Genomic DNA, 26,936 nt, shown 5'->3' on the forward strand with positions numbered 1-26,936 from the left:
CCCTGCTTCAGCTCTCGCTGGTCGGGCTGCAACAGCTGACCAGCACCGATTGTCCAGCACTCACTAGTGAGATGACCCCAGTACCTCAGTTGAAACTGCAGAAATCACCGGTCTTCTGTGTCCTTCGCGCTGGGAGTTGAAGACTGGAGCTGTTCCTATTCGGCCATCTTGCTCCGCCCCCCAGAATAGCCTCTTAATTTTTCATATGCCTATATTAAAGCTCTTGAGAATAGGAACCATGTTTAACTTACTTTGAATTCACATATCTTTAAATTTCTGGCACAGTGTGCAGAAATATGCACATGTACATATGATATATGTGCATATACCATATATACAGTAAGATGTATTTGGAGCTAGTCTGAGCCAATCTGTAGGCTTCCATTCTTTGCCTACCATGCTATTTCACTGTTTTGGTTATCTTTTAGTAAGTTGGCATTGTCTGGTATATTCCAGACTACTTTTTATATCTTTTTGTATGTTATATTGCATCTCAAATTGAGTCCTGGAAAAAGCTTTTCCTGATAGTTTCTTTGACTATAGAGATCCTATTCGCGTATGGTGTGTGTGCTGAACCCAACCTCTTGCCTGTTCTCTTCAGGAGTCCTCCTTCTTCCCAAAGACTACCATTATATTTCATTGTCATTGTTATCGTAGGAGCAGGCTGATTTTGAACAGTATCTTAGGTGTGTACTTCTAGTTTTCATTCTTCTGTTTACCAGTTAATGATGCCATTTCTTACTTGCCTCCTTTTCAGAAAAGGAAAAAAAGAGATAAATCTCAGGTCAATTAATTTTATTTGCAGTCCCAGAGCTAGAATGGAAGGAATTTGAAGTTGTCAGCCATCATGAATGTAGTGAATAAACTTTCAAGTTTCCATGAAACCAGTTTTTGTGAGTTAAATACACTTTCTCCGTGAAGGTACTCACTGTGATGTGTTTAACTGTAAGGAAGAATGATATTTAAAAATTCACTCTAAGGAATTAATTTGGAAATTACCTGATGATTTAGTTACAAAGTTTAATCTCAAGTGTGTTTGAGAAATACTTTTCCTTTAATTCACTTTGTGAATTAATCAATACTGCTTTATATATATATACATTTTTTATTTTTTGAGATGCGGTCTCACTGTGTCACCTAGGCTGGATTGCAGTGGTGCAGTCTCAGCTCACTGCAGCCTCCCCCTCCCAGGCTCAAGTGATCCTCCCATCTCAGCCTTCTAAGTATCTGGGACTACAGGCACACACCACCATGCCCGGCTAATTTTTTTGTATTTTTTGTAGACACAGGATTTCACCATATTGCCCAGGCTGGTCTCAAACTCCTGAACTCGAGCGATCTGTCCCCCCAGGCCTCCCAGAATACTGGGATTACAGGTGTGAGCCACCACACCCGGCCCCAAATTTCATCATTTCTAAGAAATAACATTAGAATATTGAATTTTACTTCGTAAGTTTCACTTTGTAGGCAACTTTTAAGTGTCCTGAATATTTCCACAATTTGTTGTTTATAAAAATACTGCCTTTGGAAGATATTTTATGAGATATTGGAACAGTTTTCTAGCATTATTTATAATTATAATTTCTATTTTGTATATAGAACTTTGTAAAACTTTAGGTATCTATTTAGAAATAGATATTAGGTGCATTCTCATGCATTTTTGGAAAAAAAAATGGAAAGTTATTTTATGCTGGTAGTATTAAGTTTAATTCAAGAATATGAACATTAATGAAGATAATGTAACTGCTAGAGTATATTGGAGTACTTCTTCCAAGCATTGAAACTCTATGAAAAGGGAAGGTAAGTTCCAGACACATACTTATGTGTCAGAAGTCACATAACTAGAGATGGTGGAAGATAGGTATATACTATAAAATATTACATAAGAGGTTCAGGACAAGGTCAGTAACAAGAAAACTCACACCAAATATTAACTATGATTTTTAAAAACTCAAATGTTAATATCTGTAAATTATATTAGATACTTGTTTAACCGACCTAACTCATGGTTATTGTTTAGCTTACCTAATTGTTAAATTAGAATTACCCATTGCTTCTTTATTAACGTGTGTATAACTACTTTATACATACTGAAATTTAAACACATTTTTCTCTATATTCAGTGAGTAGTTTGGACTCTACCTACAAATATGTATGTAGGAGGCTTAGAATAAGGGTAGAAAGAGGAGAGAGATTTGCACTCCGGTAAAGATAGGATTTCAGAGAGCAAGGTATGATGGTGCATGTCTGTAATCCCACCTCCTCAGAGGCTGAGGTGGGAGGATTGCTGGAGGCCAGGAGTTCAAGACCAGCTTGAACAAGATGGCAAGACCCTCGCTCTTAAAAAAAAGAAAAAGAATTTAGTAAGAACAGGAATTATAGGAAGGCCTGGAGAATCCACTTGGATTCTAAATCTTCAGGAAGATCAGGATACATCAATAATAAAGGGGATGGACTAGATGCTGTTAGTGCCCTACTTATACCCATCATACCTCTCATTATACTCTGGACAACTTTCAGTTGCAGGTGTTTTCATCTTTGGCCTGTTTAGTAGGTCCACAGAAGGGTCCTCTGCCCATGTCTGCCACAAGAATTGCCAAGGATTAACACTCATTTTTCTGCACCCCTCAACCAATGCTACTCAGGAATTTGCATATAAATAAATACCTGTTGGGTGCGCTAATTCTGAGGCTTTTGGCTTGTCTCATTTTCCAGAGTTGGCAACAGTGAAGTGGCTACCTTAATAGCTTACCTTATTGGTTGCCCCCACTTCCCTGTATTACATCTCTTTTTCCTTCTGTTCCTTGCGCTTCTCAAATTAACTACTACTTGCATTTGAATCCTTGTCCCAGAGTCTGCTTCCGAGAGAACCCAAACTAAGACAGGGACAGTAAGCTACCTCACATCCACAAGTTATTAGAACTAGATTCAGTAGTGTCAGCCAGCTTCCCAGAAGGGCAGTTAGTCCATCTCATTCATTTCTTCCTTTTCTCAGTCTCACTCACAAATCAATTAATAAAAATAAGTATTATATGCTTAGGCAATTAGAAAGTACACTGTGATTTCATGGGTTTATAAGGCCACCAAAATCTTTGTATGCGGCCCATATCTTACAGTGATTACCAAAGCGCATAATTTATATCTCCAGAATATCTCTAAGATAAGAGAATTGATAAATAGGAAAAGTGGATTTTTTCTTTTACTGTAATCATGATGTATTAATTCTCATGAATTAACAGAAAGAATAGAATCCAAATATTAACATGTCAGGAGTCTAAGTCAATCTGTTGTAGCTTCAAGATCACAGAAATTTAAGCATTAGTTTTGAACATAGTTGTGTAGATATTTCTGTATGGTCACAGATCACTTGCAAGCAAATGAAATGTTAAATATAACTCTGTCAACTCTATTCATTCCTATTATAATACATCTTTTATGTCTTTGCCTTGTTTCTATTGATGATTTATACTTAATTACAACTTTTATTTTCATTCATTAACCTGTGGACTGATAAAGCTACTATTCCTATTTCTTGAAAGAGACTAAGAGGCAGTCTGCTTCCATTTCTTCTGTTTTTTCTCTACATCTGAGAAGGCTGCAAAAAGTCTCCTTGTCCCTTTACAGAAAACAGAGCAAAGATAGAGACCAGAAATACGTAGTACAATCACTTTAGGATAAACCAGCTGTGGGGCAGTTGTTAAGGAACGAGCTGCAGCTGTCTTTGGCCATGTCTTCTGAGTGTGACTTTTCTTTCCTTTGGCTAGAAGGGGAGAGAAGAAAAGTCAGTAAAAATGAAGGTAAAAGCAGAGTTCCAGGCTTCTTCAGCAGCTCTCCATTCTCCAACTCTGCGTTATTCAATGTCCATGTTCCCTAATTTAGTTTTGACTTGTCCTCTGATACCATTTCAGAGGCATAAGTAAAGTTTTAGCATCATCGTATAACTGAATTGAATGTCTTTCTCAACCACTTAGCAGCCTCGTAGGAATGTTCCATTTAATACCTAAGGGTGAGAGGGTTGGTAGTTCTACCCCATCTTTCTCCAATTTAACAGATTGGGAGTTTGCCCCTCTATCAACACTTCTGCAGAATATCCACAGAAATGGCAGGTACCAAATTCTGATCAAAATAGCCACTGAATTCTCCTCAGGCATTTATCCCTGCCTCTTACAGACTGAGTCATGTGTCTTTTTTTATTATTTACATTTTTACTTTTAATTAACAAATAATAATTGTATATACATTGTGGAATGATTATATCAAGCTAATTAACATATCCATCACTTCACATAACTTATTTTTGGTAGTGAGATCATTTAAAATCTGGAGTTTTTTGTAGCAATTTTGAAATAGAAATACATTATTATTAACCATGGTCACTTTGCTGTGCAATAGATCTTGGAAACTTACTCCTCCCATCTAACTGAGATTTTGTACCATTTGGTCAACTTACCTCCATTCCTCAATCCCCCACACCTCCTGTTTCTGCTGACCAATATTCTGTTCTCTACTGTTCTTTTTTTTTTTTTCTGTCTATAACTTAGACTGGATAATTTCTGTAGATCTATTGATAAGTTATCTAAGGACACTGAAATTCAAATTTCGTATGACAGACAGTGAACCAGTTTGGTCTGCAGACTTAGTTTGCCAATCCCTAATTTAATTCAATCCCTGATGGACATGTTTAGAAGGTAGGCTTACTTCTTTTGATTTCCAGGTTACTTTTTCTACCACAGTGTGGTATGTTTGGGATCTGTTAAAAGCCTGGGGTGTTTTGTCAGAGCCTTTTCTCCTTGCAGGCCGTGAACTCTCCCTCTGTATTTTTTGAACTATTGGCTTCTGCTTTCACAATGACCATGTGCATTCAAGGGTAAAAGTAGCCTATAAATCCTTGACATGACTTCTTTTCTTAACCTGGCTTTAGTCTCTCAATCCTTCACTATTTTAGTAGCTCTCCAGCGCCTTTAAATGGATGTTTAGGGGTTTTCTTTGTTGTTTTTTCTTTTTGTGTTTTTGTTTCTACATTTCATCCTGTTTTTTCAGTGGTTTGCACTACAAGGATTGGGCTGAACTGCCTAGGTTATCATTGTCTAAGGTGGAAAAGCTGTCCAAGAATCAATTTGCAACTTTAAAATAACTTTCCTGACTGCCAGATGGCACTCTTTGAAGAATAACGTTTGCTTCTGTATATAGGGTATGGGGTGGAGAATTAAACCCCAGAACTGCTACTCAAATGGAAAGTACAGCTCTTTTATTTTTTATTTAAAAATGAACTTTATGGATGTGTAATTTATATAAAATAAAATTTTCCACAGGTTTTAAATATATAGTTCAATGAAATACCAATAAATTGAACTTTTTTTTTTTTTTGGACAGAGTCTTGCTCTGTCGCCAGGCTGGACTGCAGTGGCTCAGTCTTGGCTCACTGCAACCTCCACTTCCTGGGTTCAAGTGATTCTCCTGCCTTAGCCTCCTGAGTAGCTAGGACTACAGGTGTGCACCACCACGCCCAGCTAATTTTTGTATTTTTAGTAGAGATGGGGTTTCACCATATTAGCCAGGAATTGAACATTTTTATAATGCCCCCACAAAGTTGCTTTTTTCCCTTTTGCAGTCATTCTTTCTCAACTCCTGCCCCAAGCAACCACTTCTCTGATATCTAGTATTATAGATTGTCATTCTCTAGAATTTTATGTAAATGGAATTAGTGTCTATGTATGTAAAGTTTGTCTAGATTTATTAGCTCAGCAAAAATGATTTGCAAGTGCTCTGTTATATGCATCCGTAGTAAGTACCTTTTTATTGCTGAATAGTATTCAGTTGCCTGAATGTACCAAAATGTGTTTATCAGTTTTCTTTTTGATGGACATCTGAGTTGTTTCTAGTTTTTGGCTATTACAAATAGAGCTGCTTCCAACATTTTTTGATGAATATTTTTGTGGATGTATGTTTTCATTTATCTTTGGTTAATTCCTAGGAGAGCAATTTGAGTCATGGGATGTGTATGTTTAACTTTATGAGAAACTTCCAAATTATTTTCCCAAATGCAAAAATGCTTTTTTTGCATTTGGGAAAATAATGCTTTTGCATTTTCACCAGCGATACATAAGGATTACAGTTGCTCCACACCCTCAGAATCTCTTGATATTGTTAATCTTTTTAATTTTAGTGTCTTAATGGGTATGAAGTAATGAAGTACCATCTTACTGTGATTTGTATTTGTATATCACTGGTAACTAACGATGTTAAGTGTCTCTGATGTTCTTACTGGCTGTTTGTTCATCATCTTTTCTGAACTTTTTTAACACAATTTCTTGAACTGGGTTCTTTGTTTTATTGTTGAGATACCAGTTTTGTATATGTTCTTCATACAAATGCTTTATCAGATAGAAATTCAGTATTGCAAAAATGTTCTCCCAGGTTATAGTTTGTCTTTTCATTTTTAAAATGATGCTTTTGAATAAATGTTTTCAATTTTGATGAGGTCCAGTTTTCATTTCTTTTTTATAGTTAGTGTTTTTTGTGCTTCTCTGAGAAACCTTTGCTTACCCACTTGATCATGAGGTTATCCTCCTAAGTTTTCTTCCAGGATCTTTATAGCATTAACTTTATATTTAGGAGGAAAAACTATGCATGAAAACTATTGCATTTTAAAAATCAGTGTTGTCCCTTTGTTTACCTAACAGAGAGTGTTGTTTGAGTGTTTGCCACATGGTATTTCAGAAGGTAAAGCACTTCAAATAACTGTCCAGGACATTTTAAAGTCATAGTTAGGGTGAATTTTTACTTCAGGATGTCTGATTACTTGTTACAACTCATAGATCATAATTACATTTCAATCCATCTTTGTAATGAGGAGAAAACTACACTCTAACATTAATAAGAAACCTAACTCATAAATAAAATATATCAGTCAGGATACTCTTCCTCCACCTCTTCCTTCCTACTCCCCTCCTTTTTTTGTTCCCTTCCTCTCTTTCTTTCCTTTTCATTCCTCCCCTCCTTTTCTCTTACTTTTTCCCTTTTTCCTTCCTCCATTAAAAAACATAATTTTTCTTACTTTGTGGTATTGTGGGGTTTCGTAGTTGAACTTTTTTTACGTGATAAAATATCCTCTAGTAATTGGTTCTTGAGATCAGATAATGGGATGCTCTCTTCCAACAATATGTTTGCATCACTGGCCTTATGCACCCGAGTGATACTGTAGTTGGTGTTTGTTGCTTTATTATACCACAGGAAATTACTTGGGAAAGATATGGGACTGTATGAAGTGTCAGAGACAGCTATAACTCATGGCCCATTTATATGTGGAAAAATTAGCTCTTAGTAATATGATTTGAGTAGAAAAATAATTTCTAAGATTAATGAGAACTGAAAATTTTGCATCGTAAAATCAAACTCCCTCATGGCCTTATGACAGCTTTTTGAAATGACAAATAATAGCATAACATAAACTTTATGGTTGGTGGAAAGTGCATGCTGTGTTCTAGTTACAGGGATACTATCATTTCAAAGGCTGAGATTTCTGATGGAATTTGGCTGTAATGTAGACTTTAATATCCTATTGTGTAGTATCGTTTCTTAAATCTGTTTTATAGCATCTTGGGGTTATAACTTCTTAGTGTGCTGTTGATTGAATGGTCTGAATGAACTATCCCTTTAGGTCTATTTTCCACTGGCTCAAATGCAACTTCAAGAAGCGTACCCTTGCTTGTACTAAACAACAGTTCTTATTCTTTGCTGTAGGACAAGAAATGGATTCTCAGTCATGAAGATGTCACACTGGGAGAATTACTGGGCAAGGTATGTAATCAACTGAGCTAAATAACTAGAAGTCTCTATATTGATTCTGAAGACTGCAGATTTTTTCGTTTTCTTCAAAGCTTTTCTTATATTGCCGCGAGGCACATTACACATTAACCAGAATGCAGTACTGTATCTGTTATCAATATTGTGATGCTCACTGAAATAGATGTGTGAAAGTCTTTGAAAGGTTTAAGGATGATTCTTAACTTTTAAGAATATTATGTGTGTGTTTTCCCCTGGAAGGACTAAAAATCATAATGATTTTATTTCAGTATGCAGTAAAGTCAAAACTAGTGAACTGAGATTTGAAAAGAAACAGTGAGATAATAAAAGTTTAAATAAATACCCAAAATTCTTGTTCTTTTTGTTTCTGGTTACATGTGATAGTTCAGGAAAAAATGACATACAGCCTCTTGGGATTTCAGGATTGTATATAGAATTACAGTATGTAACAACACTGGAACACTGGGCATATTTGAATCTAAAAATGTGGACAAGATACTTGTTTCAATATAAATATTAATTTTATAACTAGTTCTATTAATCAGAAAAAGCAACTATATATAATAAAAGTTCCTTTTCTTCCAACATAGTTGGAAGTTTCTTTGAACTCATAGGCCATAGTCAAGTATATGTTATTTAACAATAATGGTGGATACTTGAGAATTAACCAAATGAACTATTTGAAAATTTATTAATAATAGTTTATTTATAATTGAGTTCCAGTGAATAAGTACTCACTTTTTTGTCAATGACTTAATTAGCAATGTTTCTATTAATATATAAAAATACAAATTCAGTTTATCTTCATGGCGTGATACAAAAAATAGTATAAAATATACATTTAGGAAAAGCCAATATACATATGAGTGATCAGTACTGAACTTAATTAAGGCTCAACATTTTAGATAAATGATTATTCATTACTTTTTTAATTCAAATGTAAACTTGATGAATTGACTATTTTCCCCATTTTTAAAAAATTTCTGAGAAAGTAAATATCTGTTGAAATAATGTAGTTTGCAGGGTTCTTATCATTTATTATTTTAAAATACCTTTCCCAAATGGAAGCATCAGATTGTTATTGGAAAGCAGATTTTTATTGACATATTTAGTAAGTAAATTCTAAAGAACTTCAAGCTAAAAGCAGTGACTCATATGTTATTTCCTCTGGGTTTCTTTCCTCATCCTTAAGGAAATATTTCTTCTTTCCCTTGCTCTAGGTAACTCAGTAGCAGTGACTAGAACAAAAAATATTACAAAGATTAATTTCCATGATACAGTTAAATAATAAATTTTAAAACTAAAGCATTTACTGAAATAAAAGCAGAATATGTTGAGAAGGACAGACTTTTTAGTACTATGGAAAAAATATTTTTAGTTAAAGAGAAATATTTCTATTTTTGTGTTTAGTATTAGGAGGAATTTATCTCCTTAGACTATTTCAAAGAATAATTATTTTCTCAACAACAAGTAATATGTCAGTCTCAATGAATTTATTTTAAATAAAAGACTGAGACTTTGAGGCAATGTGTAGCTTAATTTCATCCAGTATTTTTAAGTACAAGAAAATGGTTGTTTAATATTTTTCACTGCCTATTTTAAATAATCATTTACAGTATACTGCTTAAGAGTGCATGGCTAATTAAGACAATTAGCCATGGTTCCTGTCGTTAGAGACTTTGGAGTTAAGTTGTAATATAAGATAATGGCAGGAACGCTGAGTTTTTTTTGTATTCAACACTGTATTTTTAGCAGACTGTACTTGATATACAGTATCAGGTGCAGCTATAGTCGATAGTTGGTATTCAGTAAATATTCAGCCATCCAGTGTTTTTTGAATGCCTACTATGTGCAAGGCACTTTTCTGGGCACATTTTACAGTATCATTGAGCAAGTAGTCAGAAATCCTTTCTCTTATGGAGCTTGATAATCTCTCTAGAAGGAGAAGATAAGCAATAAGCATAATAAATAGGTAAATTTTGTAATGTTAGAGGCTGCTAAGTCCCGTGAAAATATAGAGGGATTGGAAATGTTACTAGTTGTAGTTGCTGTTTTTAGTAGGAAGTCCAGATAAACCTTATTATCTTATGTTTACTTTTGAATAAAGACTTGAAGGAGGTGGGAAATTTAGCCACATGGACATCTGAGGGAAGAGGGATCTATGCAGAGTAAACAGCCAATGCAAACTGTGTTTTAAGAACAAGGGAGGCATTTTGGTTGTAACAGTAAGCAAAGGGAATATGATAGGAGAGGAAGTCTGTAAGGTGAGGAGGGTATAAATTACATTGGCCTTGTAAGTCATTGTAATTAGTTTGGCTCTGATTATGAATGAAATGGTGAGCTGGTGGGCAATTTTGAGAGGAGGAATGGCATGATCTTTTTAAAAAAGTTATTCTGGGAGTTGTGAAAATAGGCTGACAACTTGGAAAGGTTAGGAAGCAGTTGAACTTACCTGACTAAAAGATGATGCTAGATTAAGATGATAGCAATTGAGGTGGTGTGAAGTAGTGAGTTCTGGATGTATTTTTGAAATTGAACCAATTGAATATCCTGATGCACTCTGTATATGGGGTATTAGAGAAAGATTTCAGTCCTAAGTGTAAAAGATTTCAGGGAATGAGAAGAGGTGTTCAGTTTTGGATGTATTGAGTTTTTCTATTAGACTTCCAAGTGGGGATGATGGAAATTATTGGGTATCAAGTCTGGAGTTAGAGAAAAGAGGTCTGAATCAAAAGTACAAATCTGGTAGGTGTTAGTATATAGCTGGTACTTAATACAATTAGATGAATTCAACAATGGAGTGAGTCTAGATGAAGAAGAGAAGAAGATCAAGGATTGAGCCTTGCTCACTGGAACATTAAGAGGTGGAAATAAGAGAAGCAGTCCCCAAAGGAGGTTGAAAAGAGCAGCCAAGTAAGAAGGCAGAAAACCAGGAGATATGATGCCTTGGAAGACAACAGGAGAAAGTGTATACCAAGGAAGAGAGTGATCAGTTGTGTCAGATGATGCTGAAAAGCCAAACGAGATGGGATTTAGCAGTGAGAAGATCACTGGTGACTTGCCTGAGCAGTTTCCTTGGGATGCTTTAGGTGAAAGCCAATTTGGAATGGATTTGAGAAGAACGGGAGGAGAGAATTAGAGGTAGCAAAGATGTAATTCCTTAAAGTTTTGCTGCAAAAGAAATCAGAGATGTGGGGTGATAGTTTCAAGAGAATGATTTGTGCTTTGTAATTGTTATTGTTTAACTTGAGAAAAATAATAGCATACTAGTTTGCAGTTGGGAATAATCTAGTGAAAATTCATCATTTAAGAGAGAGAGAGAGAAATTGCTACAGCATCATCCTTGAGTAGGTAAGAGGGAATGCAGTTTAGTTCACAATGAAGGATTGACTTTAATAGAAACACAGTAGTTGACTTTTTATAACAGCGAGGAAGATTGGTAGGTGGGTCAGTAGAGCAACAAGAGCCCAAAGTTCTCTTTACATTGCTTTGATTCTTGAAATGAAGTAGGAATCAAAAGCATCAGCAAAGAATGAGGATGGGAGATTTGAGAAGAGAATAGAAGAGAAGCAGTCATCCAGAAAACGAGGAGTGTGAGTGGTCTAAAAAATTATAATATGATTATTGAGTACGTTAAGGGCCCCCTAAGGGTTTGTGTTCATGAATTTAAAGTTAAATCAGTCAGCATGATTATGGTTTTTCTCCAGCCATATTAGCTTTATAGGTGCAGAGTAGGCAGAGTTTTGGATTTAATCAGACTTGTAGATTTGCCAAGGGAGTTTTACAAATTAACAGAAGAGCAAATAAATTGAGAATGTATGGGAAGGCAGTTGTAGTTATTGACCATGGAATTTAAGGTGGAATACAGGAGGAGGAGAATATAATAAGAGAAAGATGTAAAGGGTGATAGAACCTAATGACTGTCAGTTCCTATAAAGTCAAAGGAGTTTTGAAGTCTGGATAAGTATTCCAAAAAGAAGAGGACGTAAGCTAGAAAGACAGAAACCAACCAGAAGATGAGACAAATGAGATAGATGTTATAGAGCATTTGCATTATAGGTATGGCATAGTTTAAGATATGACCCTAGAAAATAGATTGGAGTGCAAGATAATTGGAGGAGAGATGATCAAGAAACTGAAAGTTTGAATTGTTGGAAGGACCTTTAAATGTCTATTGAAATTACAAAGTATTAGGACACTGGGTAGACTGACAGTTACCCAAGGGCTCAAATTGTCAATAAACAAAATGTTTTCAAATTTAGTAAATGACAGCTGGAGTGAGGAATAGTGGGTAATACAATTGAGTGACAAATTTTCAAAGCTGAGAGTTTCAGGAATGTGGGAGAGATAATGGTTTAAAACCAGTAATAAGTAGGTAATAGAACACTGTGTTCTATCTGCAGGGCAATGGTAGGATTATATGTGGGTCATCACTTAAGTTTAGATGGCAAAAGGAAGTTCATCCACCATTTGGGTCTTCTCTAATAAGAGCCATTATTTTGTTAGAACAGGAAGTTAAAGGAAATGATCAAAGAATAGATTGAAAATATAATTTTGAGGATGATGGACCATGAATTCCAGAAGGCACTATGCAAGTTGGGGATAGATGAGAAAGGAGGATCAAATAGAAGTATGCTGAATCTGAGGGGGCTGGAGAGGGAAAGATGAAGATTAACCTAAGACCACGGTCATCTTACGTTGACTGATGTAAACACAGTCAAGGGGCATAAGATTTGTCCTCAGGGACTGAAGGGCAGCAGCAGAGATGAAGTCATGCTTCATGACTTTTCGTCTCACCCTTTGCATCTTAGAAAGGTTAACCTGATTCAGGATCTCAATTCTGTCACCTAAGCTGATCTCATATTCAGCCCCCCACCTCCCCTTTAAAGCAAAGGTTTATCTTGAATGATTCAGTGGTACAGAGTGATGAGTGTCCTGGGCTTCCTCCTCACCTCTTTGGATAGAGAAGAGGTGGTCTGGGAAAGCATAGTCGTTTCTCAGTGTCTGAAGATTGGCCCCCTGACCACCATTGATAGAGTTGACATTCTCTGGATAATGGTTGCTAAATTAATGTGTAAATTTTTCAAATGCCTTGTACATGCCAGTACCTCTTAAAATAGGGCAGAAACCATTAGAAAGACACAAAGGGCAATGGGGAGATGTGTATTCAGGGACAGGAGACGTAATTTTGGGAAAATCAAGAAAGTTCATGAATGAGGGGCATAAAAAATGGACTTAAAGATGAGGTATCAGCTTCTGATTGGAGGTGGGAGTTTTCCACAGAGGGAAAAATGTAGAAAAGGCATGACATGTATTTAGGGATCACTATGTATTTGAGTTCAGAACACGTATAACAGTTAGGGGTTATAATATGGAGCTATATAGAGGCCAAGAAAGTGATAGTAATTGAAGGATAGATATTGAGCAAAGCAGTAGTATAATCAAAGTTTTCTCTGGAAAGATTAATCTGGCAGTGCTGTTCTAGGTGGATTGGAGAGGTGAGGGACTGAAGATGAGATCAGCTTAGGTAACAGAATTGAGATCATGAATCAGTGTAACCTTTCTGAGATGCAAGGGATAAGACAAAAAGTATTATGGAGGTAGGGTCTGAATGCTTACAAGGCAAATGATGGTTCTAGTAACTGAAAAAAGTAATATAGCCAGGAAAAATCTTTTGATTAATAGAACAGTAAGTTTTAGACAAGCTGAATTGTAAGTGCTTTAGGTAAGTGGAGGCCCAGCAGTAACCATGTAAATTAATAATATCTTCTCTCAGCTCTACCTCTGATGTAATAAATAATCTGACAATTGTGGGTAAAAGACAATCTCTTGAGAATAACAGAGATGTGAAGCTCACATTTTCCTTTTTTAAATTTATCATGAATGTTTACTTTTAAGTATGTTTATTTTTATGAAAACATGATTTACCATTGTTTTATAAATATTTGAGTTGACTATTAAATAGTAAAAATTGAATATGACTTGTTAAAAATATTTTAAAGTATTTTAATTTTATTTATTAATAAGCAATAGTTCAAGGTATAAATTTTGTGAACTTTAAACATTAAGAGTTACATTCATCTTAGTGCTCTAAAAACTCAGTAAGTATAGCAGACTTCTAGTTTAGTTACTTCTTGCTCAACAATAGCATTAAAGTTTATTATAAAATGTTTGCATACGCCAGGTGCGGTGGCTCATGCCTGTAATCCCAGCAGTTTGGGTGGCCGAGGCGGGCAGATCACGAGGTCAAGAGATCGAGACCATCCTGGCCAATATGCTAAAACCCTGTCTCTACTAAAAATACAAAAATTAGCTGGACATAGTGGTGTGCGCCTGTAGTCCCAGGCACTGGGGAGGTTGAGGCAGGAGAATCGCTTGAACCTGGAAGGCGGAGGTTGCAGTGAGCTGAGACTGTGCTGCTGCACTCCAGCCTGGTGACAGAGTAAGCCTCTGTCTCAAAAAAAAAAAAAAAAAAGTTTGCATCGTATAATTATAGCTATGTAAAAAATACATATGCAGTGTAAAAAAACCTAAGAGAATATTCAAGAATAGCTGTTGTGCTAGTGTGTTAGCCTTATTTTTTTCTTCTCTGTAATGTTTTTAATTTAATTTTTAAAAATAGATTTCAAAATTTCTTCTCTTCTAAAATAAATGCACCATAAATCAAGCTTTTTTTTTTTTTTTTTTTTTTTTTTTAAAGACGGAGTCTCACTGTGTTGCACAGGCTGGAGTGCAGTGGCGCAGTCTCCGCTCACTGCAAGCCCTGCCTCCTGGGTTCATGCCATTCTCCTGCCTCAGCCTCCCAAGTAGCTTGGACTACAGGCACCTGCCACCACACTCAGCTAATTTTTTTGTATTTTTTTGGTAGAGATGGGGTTTCACTGTGTTAGCAAGGATGGTCTCGATCTCCTGACCTCGTAATCTGCCCGTCTCGGCCTCCCAAAGTGCTGGGATTACAGGAGTGAGCCACCATGCCCAGCCAAATCAGGCATTTTATACCATAATATGTCCTAGCCATAGAGTAAAGTTAGAAGTTCTTATATCTGATAGAAATTAGTTAATCTTAGGTGATATTGACGTGTAGGTAAGCACCTTCCTCCTCCTTGGTACCTTTGCTTGTATTTGGTAAAGATTTACATGCTGTCATTTACCCCAGACAATGAATATATTTCTATTTTCAGGGAAATTTTGGTGAAGTATATAAGGGCACATTAAAGGATAAAACTTCTGTTGCTGTTAAAACATGTAAAGAAGATCTTCCTCAGGAATTGAAAATAAAATTTTTACAAGAAGCCAAGTGAGTTATTTAAATTAATCAAAATATATATTTATTATGTAAATGATTTATTAAAATGTAAGTTTGAAGGCATCTTAAATTGTGATTTACTGAAATAGTAGGGGTAAGCACTTTTACAGTGTGGAATCCAAAAGTCTATCGTTTTGTGATAGTCTGCAGATCAATTCAGCAATCATAGTCAAACCAGGTGTTAAAAAGCAGTATTATTCAAGTTCTTAAAATGTTACATTATTTTTCTTTCATCACACATACATATATATATGTATATATGCAGTACTGTGCTTATTATGATAAAAAATTACTATATGATGTACATGAACTGTACAGCTTACATATACGTTTAAGTACATAATTAAATCTTTCCTACCCTCCTTAGATAGTACCGCTTGGTTCTGTTTTCTCAACCGTTAGGTTTCATTTCTGAGAACCTTAGATTTCTTCTTCAAATGTATAGCTTACATATACTTTTAAATATATAATTATATCTGTCCTACCCTCCTTAGATAGTACTGCTTCTCTTTTCTCAGCTGTTAGGTTTCATTTCTGAAAACCTCAGATTTCTTCAGCTTAGTATCTGGCATTTCTTCTAAAGTGTGCATATTTTTTTGTTTCTAATCTTCTAAGATGATTGATTCTCTTTTTTTCTATTATTAGCTAAATAATAGAAAATAATACCTGCTACCTATGTTGCACATACTTAAAACTCTTCTGTTAGTGGTAAAATTGAGTATATACAACAAAACACAAAACAAATGCATCTTTCCAGAAGCCACTTTGGAAAGAGTAACCTGGATGGACATGTGGGTGGGAAATGGATGAATTGATGGACAGATGGATGGATGGGTGGATGGATGGATGGGGAAGGAAGAGGATACATGGATCCATATGTTTTTGTGTATTAAAAGGAAAGTGCAATGGGAGAATATTGCCATGGCAACAAGGGAACTATTCATAAGTTACATGGCATAGAGCCATGTATATATACTAATATATATACTAATTCATCATCTAAAAATGAATAATGGCAATGGCTACAGTAGTTGGATGCATTTATGAAATATTATCTGCAGAGTAAAGAAGTAAACCTTTTTCATGACTTGTTGGCAAGTCAGAAAAGAAATTGTGATGAATTAAAAGGCATGTGAACACAACTGAAATTCACAGCCTGGTTATTTTACAGTTGTTCATAAGTATTAAGGTAAAAGACTGCGCCTCACATATTTTCAAAAATATTTAAATTTCTTGCTTTCTAACTTTTTTTATTGCAGAGTTTAATTTCTTCTTTTAAGGTGAAATTATAGTTTTATGTTAAAAACGAAACTTACATTCATGTAAACTTCCAAGTGTCGTCTAGTATACACTAGAAGTATATATTTAAATATTTAATATTATCTGAGTTCATGCTGTATTGTGCAAATTTCTTAAAACAGTTTCTGACCTGCGAAATTAAAGTATTAAAGTCAAACATCATTAAAACTTTCTTTTAAATTTCTAGTAGAAGTTGCAAGGCCAAAGTTATTGGCAGAATATCTCCTTTAGAATTCTTCCCAGTCTGTCTTTTCATTTCTATCTTTTTATATTGTCTAAAACATTTTTATAGCTCTCCTTGCTTTAGTTGTACATGTCCAATGCATGCATAAATTTTTTGTCTTTCTCCGAAGATACCTTTTTCATTCTCTTAGGAAAGGATACAGCAATTTTCAAATATGAGTGAATTTATAACTATGTCGATAAGATAATAAAGAATAAGACTTGGTAATAGAAATGATTGGGACAGATAGGCATCTGAGGGAATTTAGTTTATTTTTAGCTCATGTTTGGAGTCCTATAGGTGAGTGCATTATCAAGTAGAAGGGGCTCACTGCCCAGTGTGCTAGAAGCCAATACAGTGACACCAGGTCTTTGAGAAAAGAAAAACTTACCGTTAAACATCAACTGTTAATGATTTCAGAGCAATATTTTTATTAGAAAAGGTTGAGGGGGTAGATTCTGAAATTACTAAGTGATTGGTGGAAGGGAAAATGGGAGGCCTGGAAAGTCCTTGGCCAAACACGGTTATCTCTTCATGCAATCTCATGGTTCATATGTGCAAATCCAGGGGGAGTTAGTCTAAACCATGCAGTGGAAATTTAGGCCGTGATATTAGCAAGCTTTTTCCTGCAAAGATACCAGTTAGCCCTATTTCTTCTAACCAGTTTCAGCAGTTCTTTTATAAACAACGGGAGTTTCAGTGATAGAGCAAGTTGTTTCTTTTTTTATGTGCTATCCTGCAAACTCAAGAATTTTTGTTAGTCATTACTGTGTTGCGATTTTTTTCTTAACTCTTTAGGGACATGGTTTCAAGTCTATCCTACTTTCATAGCCCACTGATGAAATTTTGGCCTTATCCAAACAAAGTCAACTTTGCTTCAGCTGAAGTGTCTGTTGAAACTCTATTACTCAATTATTCATTTGCCAACTTTCTCAGAACTTTTGTTTCTACCATTTTGAAATTGATCCTGATCAAGAAACTATTTAACTATTACAAAATCCAATGAAATGTAGCATTTACCAGTATAAAATGATTTCTTATTTTCTGTATTTTAAAATCAAGTATGTGTGTTAAAAATAAATATATGTATGCTGCCCCAGCAGCTCACAATTTTTGGCCCACTAATACTTCTCAGCTATACTTTTGTGGTAGTGGCTAAAACCAGATATTATAATTTGAAGGGAGTTGTACATGTTTTAGATTAACTAGTTCATTTCTATTTAACATGATTGTTAATCATTCAGAGTAGATAATAATTTTTAAAAGAATATTTAATTAAGGATAATTGACTCATTTGCATCCATATTATGTTGCCAATATGTACCAGTATGGTTGGGCCTCTGTGTCCATGGGGTTCTGTATCTGTGGATTTGATGAGCCACAGAACAAAAATATTAGGGGGAAAAAAGTTGATGATTGTATCTGTACTGAACATGTACAGAATTTTTTTCTTATTATTCCGTAAACCATAGAGTATAACAACTATTTATATAACATTTACGTTATATTAGGTCTTATAAATAATCTGGAGATGGTTTAAAATACGTAAGAGGATGCGTGTAGGTTATGTGCAAATATTGCACCATTTTGTGTAAGAGACTTGAACATGCATAAATTTCAGTATCCACGGGGGTCCTGAAACCAATCTCCTACAGATACTGAGGGAAGACTTTACTTATGTGTATACATCTAATTTATCATAATTTAGGGTCATACCGAAATTTTAAAAATTGAATTATGATTCAAGAGTATTCTAGTTGTAAACACTATGTGTGATCACAAATTAATGCTTTATTATTCAAATGATAACTATTCTTATATTTTCATCTCATCTAGAATTCTCAAGCAATATGATCATCCCAATATTGTCAAACTTATAGGAGTTTGCACACAAAGACAGCCTGTCTACATCATTATGGAACTGGTTTCAGGTAATGTGATCTGATAATTTTGCATGATGACATTTTAATGTCATGTTTTATTGTTTTTATATGTTCAGTCTCTTTGATTTCTCCTTGTAAAACAAGGATTTTGTTTTACATTTCCAGATAACAAAAGAGTCTGTACCTATAGTCAGTATTTTTATAGGCTGTAACACTTTGCTGTTTTCTAGAAAATGTTGACTGCTTTTTTAAAAAGACAAATTTATTATTAGAATATAGTTACATATGGAATTCAGTTATATATAATCTTTATGTGCAAAACACTAGAAAAAGATAGTGTACTTAGACTTTATAACAGTGACAGTACTATCTTATATTTAGTTCATTTCATATCATTTTCCAAGTACATCTCCACACAACCTGTCTTCTAAATGTTTGAATTAATTTTTAATAATTTTTTTGTAGAAATGGAGTCTCACTATGTTGCTCAGGCTAGTCTTGAACTTCTGGGGTCATGTGATTCTCCTGCCTTGGCCTCACAAAGTGCTGGGATTACAGACATGAGCCACAGCACCCTGCACAACCTCTTTTTTGATGGTCATATGTAATAATCTCACAATGCTTTGAGTCACTTTTGAATTTTGAACTTCTTTCGTATGTGGACAAACAAAAAGGTGATCCGTCTATGAATATATCTTGGTATTTATTTCTGGTGACTTTCAACACCTTTATGTTAACAACTTTTGACAAAGAAAACTTTGAAGTGCTATATTAATAGTATGTTTTAAAGTTTTTTTCATTGTCCAACGTCCTGTTGTAGAAAATACAATCAGAAGTAAAATTTGATCTCATAAACTTTACAAATAGAGTATTTAATAAGTGAAAGGAATTTGCTTTACTTTTAAAAATTATTTACTCATTTAAGGAGAAATTTAAAGAAATATGAAAAACATTTCTAATTTTAATTAAAATATATTAAGTAAACATTGTAGATAGCTCATTAATTTCTGTTACAGAAATTAGTTTTTCATGATTTGTAATTATTGGTCCTATTTTGTTATACTACTTTGCTTGCTATTGAAATATTTCTCAATATTACCATGTAACTGCAGAATACCTAGCTCATTATCATCTTTATCCTCATCAGGATGGCATTGTCTGTGTTAGGTACATTGTATGTTTTAATAGTTTAAATGTGTAAATATTATAAATGCATACTAACATTTACATGGGTGCAAATGAAGCCCCTGAATAATAAGGAATGCCACTGAAAAACTTAGATTTGGGAGATGGGACGGACTTGAGGAAAGGTGATTTTGGTCTTACTGTAATTGTTAAAGGACAATAGATGCAAATTCCAGATGGCAAGTCCAAATTAAATAAAACAAAAGAAGATAGTTTTGTACAGGAGCCAAACAAGTGTTTATCTAGACTCTGACTAGTAACCTCTTTATATTTTTTAAATGAATAAGAATAATAAACTTCATTAGAAAATTGAAAATATAATGAAAGGTAGAAAATTGAAAATGAAACCTTCCACTCAGTCTATCTCAAAGCTAATTGCTGCTTACAGTTTTTGAATTTTTTTTCCAGAAAAATGTTTAATGCAGATGCTTTAAATTTAATTATGAAACAAATTATACTCCAACAGTGTTTCAGATCTTGCTTTTTTTTTTCGTATTACTATAATGTGTGATGGTTTTACTGTTTCACAGTTATCTATACAATTCTACCTTTTTCTGGTAATGGCTACAGAATATTCCATTTTGTGGATTTATATAATTTATTCAACCACAACTTTATTTGTGGATACTTTGGTCATTTTTATTATTTGTTTTTACAAAGTGTTCAATGAATATCCTTGGACTAACCATAAGAATCATTTGGAAGTGTATCTATAGGTAAAAATTCAGTAGTGAGATTGTTGGATCCAAGTTTCTGTATTTTGATTTATGTAAATGTATTAGCTTTTGATTTCTCCCTAAGTAATTATCACAATCTAAGGGCTTAAAGTGACACCCATTTTTTTACCTGACAGGGTCTGTAGGTTAGAAGTCCTGGCAGCCTTAACTGTGTTCTTTGCTCAGGGTCTTACAAAGCCAAAATCAGGATGTCAGGCTGAGCTGTTATCTGGAGACTCTGGGGAAGAATCTGCTACCAAACTCTTTCAGTTGCTGGCAGAATCATGTCCCTTGCAGCTATATGTCTAAAGTTCCCATTTCTTTGCCTGCTGTCTGCCAGGGGCATCTCTTAGCCCTTGAGGTTGCCTACATTCCTTTTCACATGGTCTTTCTATCTTCAAAGCCAGCATGGGCCTGCTAAATCCTTCAAGTGTTTTGAATTTTTCCAACTTTCTCTTATGTTACTAGGTAAAGAATACTCTCTACTTTTAAAAGGGCTTGTATGATTAGATCAGGCACATCTGGATAATCTTATTTTAAGGTCAACTGTACATGATAGAACATATTATGAGTAGTACTTACACTCATAGGGATCCAGGTATTAGAGGTAGGACATCTTTGGGAGGCCATATTCAAATTCTATCTACCATAGTAGATTTTGCTAAATTCTCCTAAAGGCTGTTTGCAATGTGCAATCTCAAACCTTACTAGTGAACTTTTCATATTCAGTTACATTAAGTTCATTTGTTGATCTTGCAGTTTGAATGCATCTTTTCCCCGTGAATGATTTTATAGTATTATGCTTCAGTCATTCGGAAAATATCAGATCACCAAGTCATGCAGATATTTCAAGTAATGATATAACTCATTATGTAATATCGCACATTTATTAATGTCACAAGTCTCATCAGAAAAGTAATGGAGGCAGCTGGGAACAGTGGCTCACTCCTGTAATCCTAGCACTTTGGGAGGCCAGGGGGTTGAATCATGAAGTCAGGCATTCGGGACCAGCCTGGCCAACATAGTGAAACCCCATCTCTACTGAAAATAAAATTAGCCAAGTGTGGTGGTGCATGCCTGTAATCCCAGCTACTTGGGAGGCTGAGGGAGGAGAATAGCTTGAACCCGGAAGGTAGAGGTTGCAGTGAGCCAAGATCATGTCACTGCACTCCAGCCTCAGTGAAAGAGTGAGACTCTGTCAAAAAACAAACAAACAAACAAACAAACAAAAACAAGTAATGGAGGCTATCAAGCTCATGTGGCAGATACATGTTTTGAACAAATCTATAGCACCCAAGTTTTCTCATGCCTCTTTGTAATTCCTTTCTTCTACCTTTTACTACCCTGTCACAGCCAACCACTAAGCTGCTTTCTGTCACTATGAGCATTTCTCAGAACTCTTAAAAAATGGAATCATGCAGTAAGCACTTTTTTTCACTAAGTATAATTATTTTAAGATTAATCCATATTGTAATGTGTATCAATAGGTCATTCTTTTTATTGCTGAGTGGAGTTCTATTTAATGAATATACTGCAGTTTATCTATTCAGCTTTTGATAGACTTGGATGATTTCCAGTTTGGGGCTATTCTAAATGAAGTTGCTGTAAACTTTCCTGTACAAGCTTCATCTGGACAAATGCTTGCATTCTCTGGGGAAACTGCCTAGTAGTGGAATGAATGGATCATATGGCATTTGCATGTTAAATTTTTTAAGAAACTACCAAATTACTTTCTAAAGTTTTTGTTCTAGTTTACATTCTCAACAGCAGTCTGTGATAGTTTCAGTTCCTCCACATCCTCGTCAGCACTTATTTGGCCTGGTTAATTGTTAGTCTTTCTAATACTTCTATATCTTATTGTTATTTTAATTTGCCCTTTCCCACTGAATAATGATGTCATGCATGTTTTCATGTGCTTATTTGACGTTTGTATATCTTCATTGGTCAAGTGTCCAAATCATTTGCCTATTTTAAAAACTGAGTTGGTTGGTTTCTTATAATTGAGTCTTGGTTCTTTACATATCTGGATACAAATCCTTTTTCTGTCAGTCTATGTCTTGTCTTTTCATTCTCTTAACAGTGTCTTTTGAAAAACATCTTTATTTTGATAAAGTTTAATTTATCTATATTTTTCTTTTATGGATCATACTTTTGGTGGTATATCTAAGAAAACTTCGTTGAACCCAAGTTCCTAAAAGTTTTTTTCCTAATTTTACTTTTAGAAGTTTTAACGTTTTAAAATTTATAGTTGAGTGTAGGACCCATTTCAAGTTAATTTTTGTATATGGTGTGAGAAATGGTTAGAAGTTTATATTTTTGGCATGTAGATATCCAGTTGTTTCAGCACCACTTGTTTTAAATGACTCTTCTTTCTCTCTTGACTTAACTTTTTACCTTCATATAAAATTCATTTTTCCATACTTATATGTGACTTTATTTTTGGACTCTGTTCTTTTCTCTCAATCCTTTTGTCTCCATGCCAATACCACAATGTCTTGATGACAGTAGCTTTATAATAAGTCTTGACTCAGAAATAAATCCAAACATATACAACCAACTAATTTTTGACAAGAAGGCACAAAGGGGAAAGGATAGTCTGTCTGACAGGTAGTGCTGGGAAAACTGCATTTTCACATGCAAAAGAATGAAATGGGACCCTTATTTATACCATACACAAAAATCATCTCAAATTGGATGAAAGACCTAAAATAAAACTATTTCAGAAACTATGAAACTCCTAGAAGAGAACATGGGGAAAAACTCTGGGACATTGGCCTTGGTGATGATTTTTTGGATATTACAGCAAAGGCTCAGGCCACAAAAGCAAAAATAAATAAATAGGACTATATTAAACTGAAAAGCTTCTGCACAGCAAAGGAAACAATCAGTACAATGAAAGAGCAACCTACAGATTGCGAAAACTACTTGGAAATCATATACCTGATAAGGGGTTACTATCCAAAATGTATAAAGAACTCATACAACTCAATAGTAGAAAAACAAATAACTCAGTTTAAAGATGGGCAGAAGAGGCTGGATGCAGTGGCTCACACTTATAATCCCAGCACTTTGGGAGGCTGAGGCAGGAGGATTGCCAGATCCAGGAGTTCAGACTGCCTGGGCAACGTAGTGAGATCCTGTCTCTGTGAATTTTTTTTTAATTAACCAGATACAGTGATGTGTGCCTGTAGACCCAGCTACTCAGGAGGCTGAGATGGAAGTATCATTTAAGCAGGGAGGTTGAGTCTGCAGTGAGCTGTGATCATGCCACTGATCACAACAGATGTGCCACAACAGAGGGAAACCTTGTCTCAAAAAAAAAAAAAAAAAAATCACATACAACTGATGTGCCACAAGAGAGCAAAACATTGTCTCAAAAAAAAAAAAAAATTAAGACTGCAATAAGATACCATGATAAATAGGAAACTTAGCACCTTAACCTCCAAGTACAATAATGCCTGTGCTTATCTGGGTAAAGCTGATTAATTTTAGAAAACCTGAAAAAAGATGTCAATCTCAACTTTGTCTTTCACTAGGGATTAGTAACTACCCCCTTCGTTTTGACCTGAATGTTCTTTTTAAGTTCAGAACTTCCTGGAAGTAATTAAATGTTAAATTATCTGGTACATTGCTCAGTTCACATAGACGCATGGCCCTTGGCAATCCTCAAACTCATCTTAATTTTAAAATGACTTATGACTTTGAAACTTTTCTGAAGAGTTTTCACCAGACTTAAGATGTTGTCAAAATTTTTCTCACCTCTGTAACATGACATCTTATTTATGGTTTAAAAAAAGTAATTCAGTTGATTCAGTTTATTTTAGGCTTAGAAATTTTAGGCTTAGAAATCTAGACATGATTATTTACATTGTTCTCATAAATGTCTTTAAGATTTACATATAAATCTTTCAATTATCAAAATTCCTTTTCTTTCAATTTTTTATTTTCATTTGTAATTTCTGTAGTACATTTCACTAATTTTTGCCAAAAAGTTAAATTGTTTTAAAAAATAAACATTTCACCCTTCCCATTTACTGTGAAATTTTATATGGTCACATGATTTTAACAGTCAGTTTCAGTTATGTGACTTCACAGCTATGGAAGGTTACTATGGTAGTTAACTGGCAATGACAGTTTCAGCTGCTTTGGTAACAAATCCCAGCATTTGGAGTCTGGATACTTGCCTGGCATTTGTGTCTTTCACTCTTGATAAATGTAGAAAGGATAAATTGTGCCAACAAAGGATTAAGGAATGTGACTCCTGGCTTGTACTCACTAAAAGAGTCCTCAAAGTCTGAACTGGTGCCTTTCCTAACATAGTTTAACCCATTGCCAATTATATTACAATTTTACTTCACAGTAATCAGTTTTGAGGCCGATTAAAAGAACAACATAGTAATTCTCTAATTAATATTTCATTCAAAAAATTTTAAGATATAGCCAACTCAGTGGCTGAATTTTTTAATGTTGCAAACATTACTAAAGAAAACCCAATACTGTGGAGTTTATTATTTTGTGTTGTTTGAAGACGATGGTAGAATATTCCTTTAAAACAACTTTGATATGAGCCTAAATGCATGCAATTATAAATTAGTGCACAGTAAGTTTCAATTTGGGAGAAATGAGTACTTTTTTCTTTCTTATGGTAACTGATACTATCTAAATCTAGACATTCCCATTTTTATTTTATAATTCAGGAGTATTACATTACTAAAAGTCACAATATTGTGCTCTTGGTTGTCATTTTACATCATGCATAATACGTTTGATATATGCATTTTCGAAACAAAGTTTAGAAAGATAGCAACTTTAAATTGATATTTCTTTCTGACCCCGGTGATACCTTGTATTACTTTAGTGTTTCACTTACTACTTAATATCCCAAAGCAAATACAGATGGAATAGTTTAAACTGGCTATTCCTGCAGATACTAAAGTCACTAATGTCCTTGTAAATTGGAGTTACTTCATTTAATTTACATATGATATAAGTTGGTAACCTATTGGCATTCTATGTGTGTGATATTGATCGTTTTTCCTATTGCTTTTTAGGTATACTCTCTTAGTAGGGCACTCTTTTTTTAGTAGGCATCTATTCTAGTAGTATATATTCTTTCCCAGAGGTTGAGCTAAATGATAAAGACATTAACCCAGAAGAAGAATATAAGAAATGAAATAAAAATATAACTATTTCAGGTAATAGGATCGCTCCTGTAAAGGAAAAATATCTATAACTATTACTGTGTCAACTCTTTGAGTGGTTTTAAAGAGTGCCAAGGGATTTTTTTCTATTAATGAGGAAATGTTGATATGTTCTAAGAAACATTAAGTTTTCATGGTACATTTGAGCGATAGATGCATTATGTATGTCTGAGTAGTATTACTAATATGCTTTTTATGTTCTGAGCTTCTGATGGCATTTATACCTATGAGTAAGTACCTTCAGCAAAGAGGCAAGTGGCATGGTGAGCGGGACAAAGCATGTTCTGAACCACTCTTGCTCTTAGATTCTGTTTTTTAAATGACTTTGGTATTTGAAGTTCCTTCACAATTGAAAGTGTAGGAGTTATGAATGAACATTTCTTTAAAGGTACTGTGAGTTTCACTTTTGGCTTTGTAGGTGATCATTTATATATTTTTGTTACTATACATGGAAAAGTCTTAAAATTCCAAAAGATGAACAAAGGTTAGTGTAATATTTTAAATAATAAGAAAATGTACTTTATTGGCAGTCTACTTATATTTGATGCAAATGTTAGAAGTATGAGCAGGACTGGTAACTGGTGAACTCAATTGAAATAAAAACCACATTTTACGTAAAATGGCTTGTTTTTACAAATAGATTTTTACCAATAACCTATCCAATATATATGAATCTAACAGTGTGTATCAGTGTGAAGTTTTCGTTTTATCAGAATTGTAAGGCAAGCTATAATTTCATTAAAACACTTTGGAGCCAATACTGTTTTTCCAAGATTAAAAGACAACTGAAAATCATTTGAATCAAAATTTTAAAAAAAATGTATTGAATTCAAGTTAAAAGTGAATATTGTTTTATTTTTTCCTGCTTGCACTGATGTACCATATATATTCAGAATCTATTATGTAGAAACCAAATAAAAGCCATGATCTCGTCAGCATTAGCCAAAGATACTGTAATGCCACTCTTTTATTTGTAAATTTTATCCCTTTTTAATTATAAGTTAGCCTCTGTATTCAGAAATGATGACGATAAAATATATCTGGACTCTTCTCAAGTTTGTGGAAGCAATGAACCTTATGCATTAATATTAAGGAAGGTAAATCAGCTGGGCTTGGTGGCTCATCCTGTAATCCTAGCACTTTGGGAGCCTAAGGAGGGTAGAGCGTTGAGCCCAGGGGTTCACAAATTCATTTTGAAGGATTGCATATTATATTAAGCATTGTATAGCCTCTTGTCAGTGAGATGTAAAAATAATATTACAAACTGTCGTAACAAGGTTTTGTATATTTGGAACTTTTTAATTCTTTTTTTTTTTT

General features: G+C 34.4%; 1 protein-coding gene across 1 annotated transcript in view; it reads left to right on the plus strand.

The window, feature by feature from the left end:
• Window positions 1-26,936, plus strand: part of FER (fer (fps/fes related) tyrosine kinase) — a 435,538-nt gene that overhangs the window by 289,083 nt on the left and 119,519 nt on the right. The window contains exons 14-16 of the mRNA XM_011949316.1: window positions 7,744-7,800; window positions 14,988-15,103; window positions 18,471-18,565. Of these exons, the coding sequence (XP_011804706.1) occupies window positions 7,744-7,800; window positions 14,988-15,103; window positions 18,471-18,565 (268 nt within the window). The remainder of the gene's footprint in view (window positions 1-7,743; window positions 7,801-14,987; window positions 15,104-18,470; window positions 18,566-26,936) is intronic.

This window comes from Colobus angolensis, unplaced genomic scaffold (assembly GCF_000951035.1).
Source record: "Colobus angolensis palliatus isolate OR3802 unplaced genomic scaffold, Cang.pa_1.0 Scaffold298, whole genome shotgun sequence".
NCBI classification, from domain to species: domain Eukaryota; kingdom Metazoa; phylum Chordata; class Mammalia; order Primates; family Cercopithecidae; genus Colobus; species Colobus angolensis.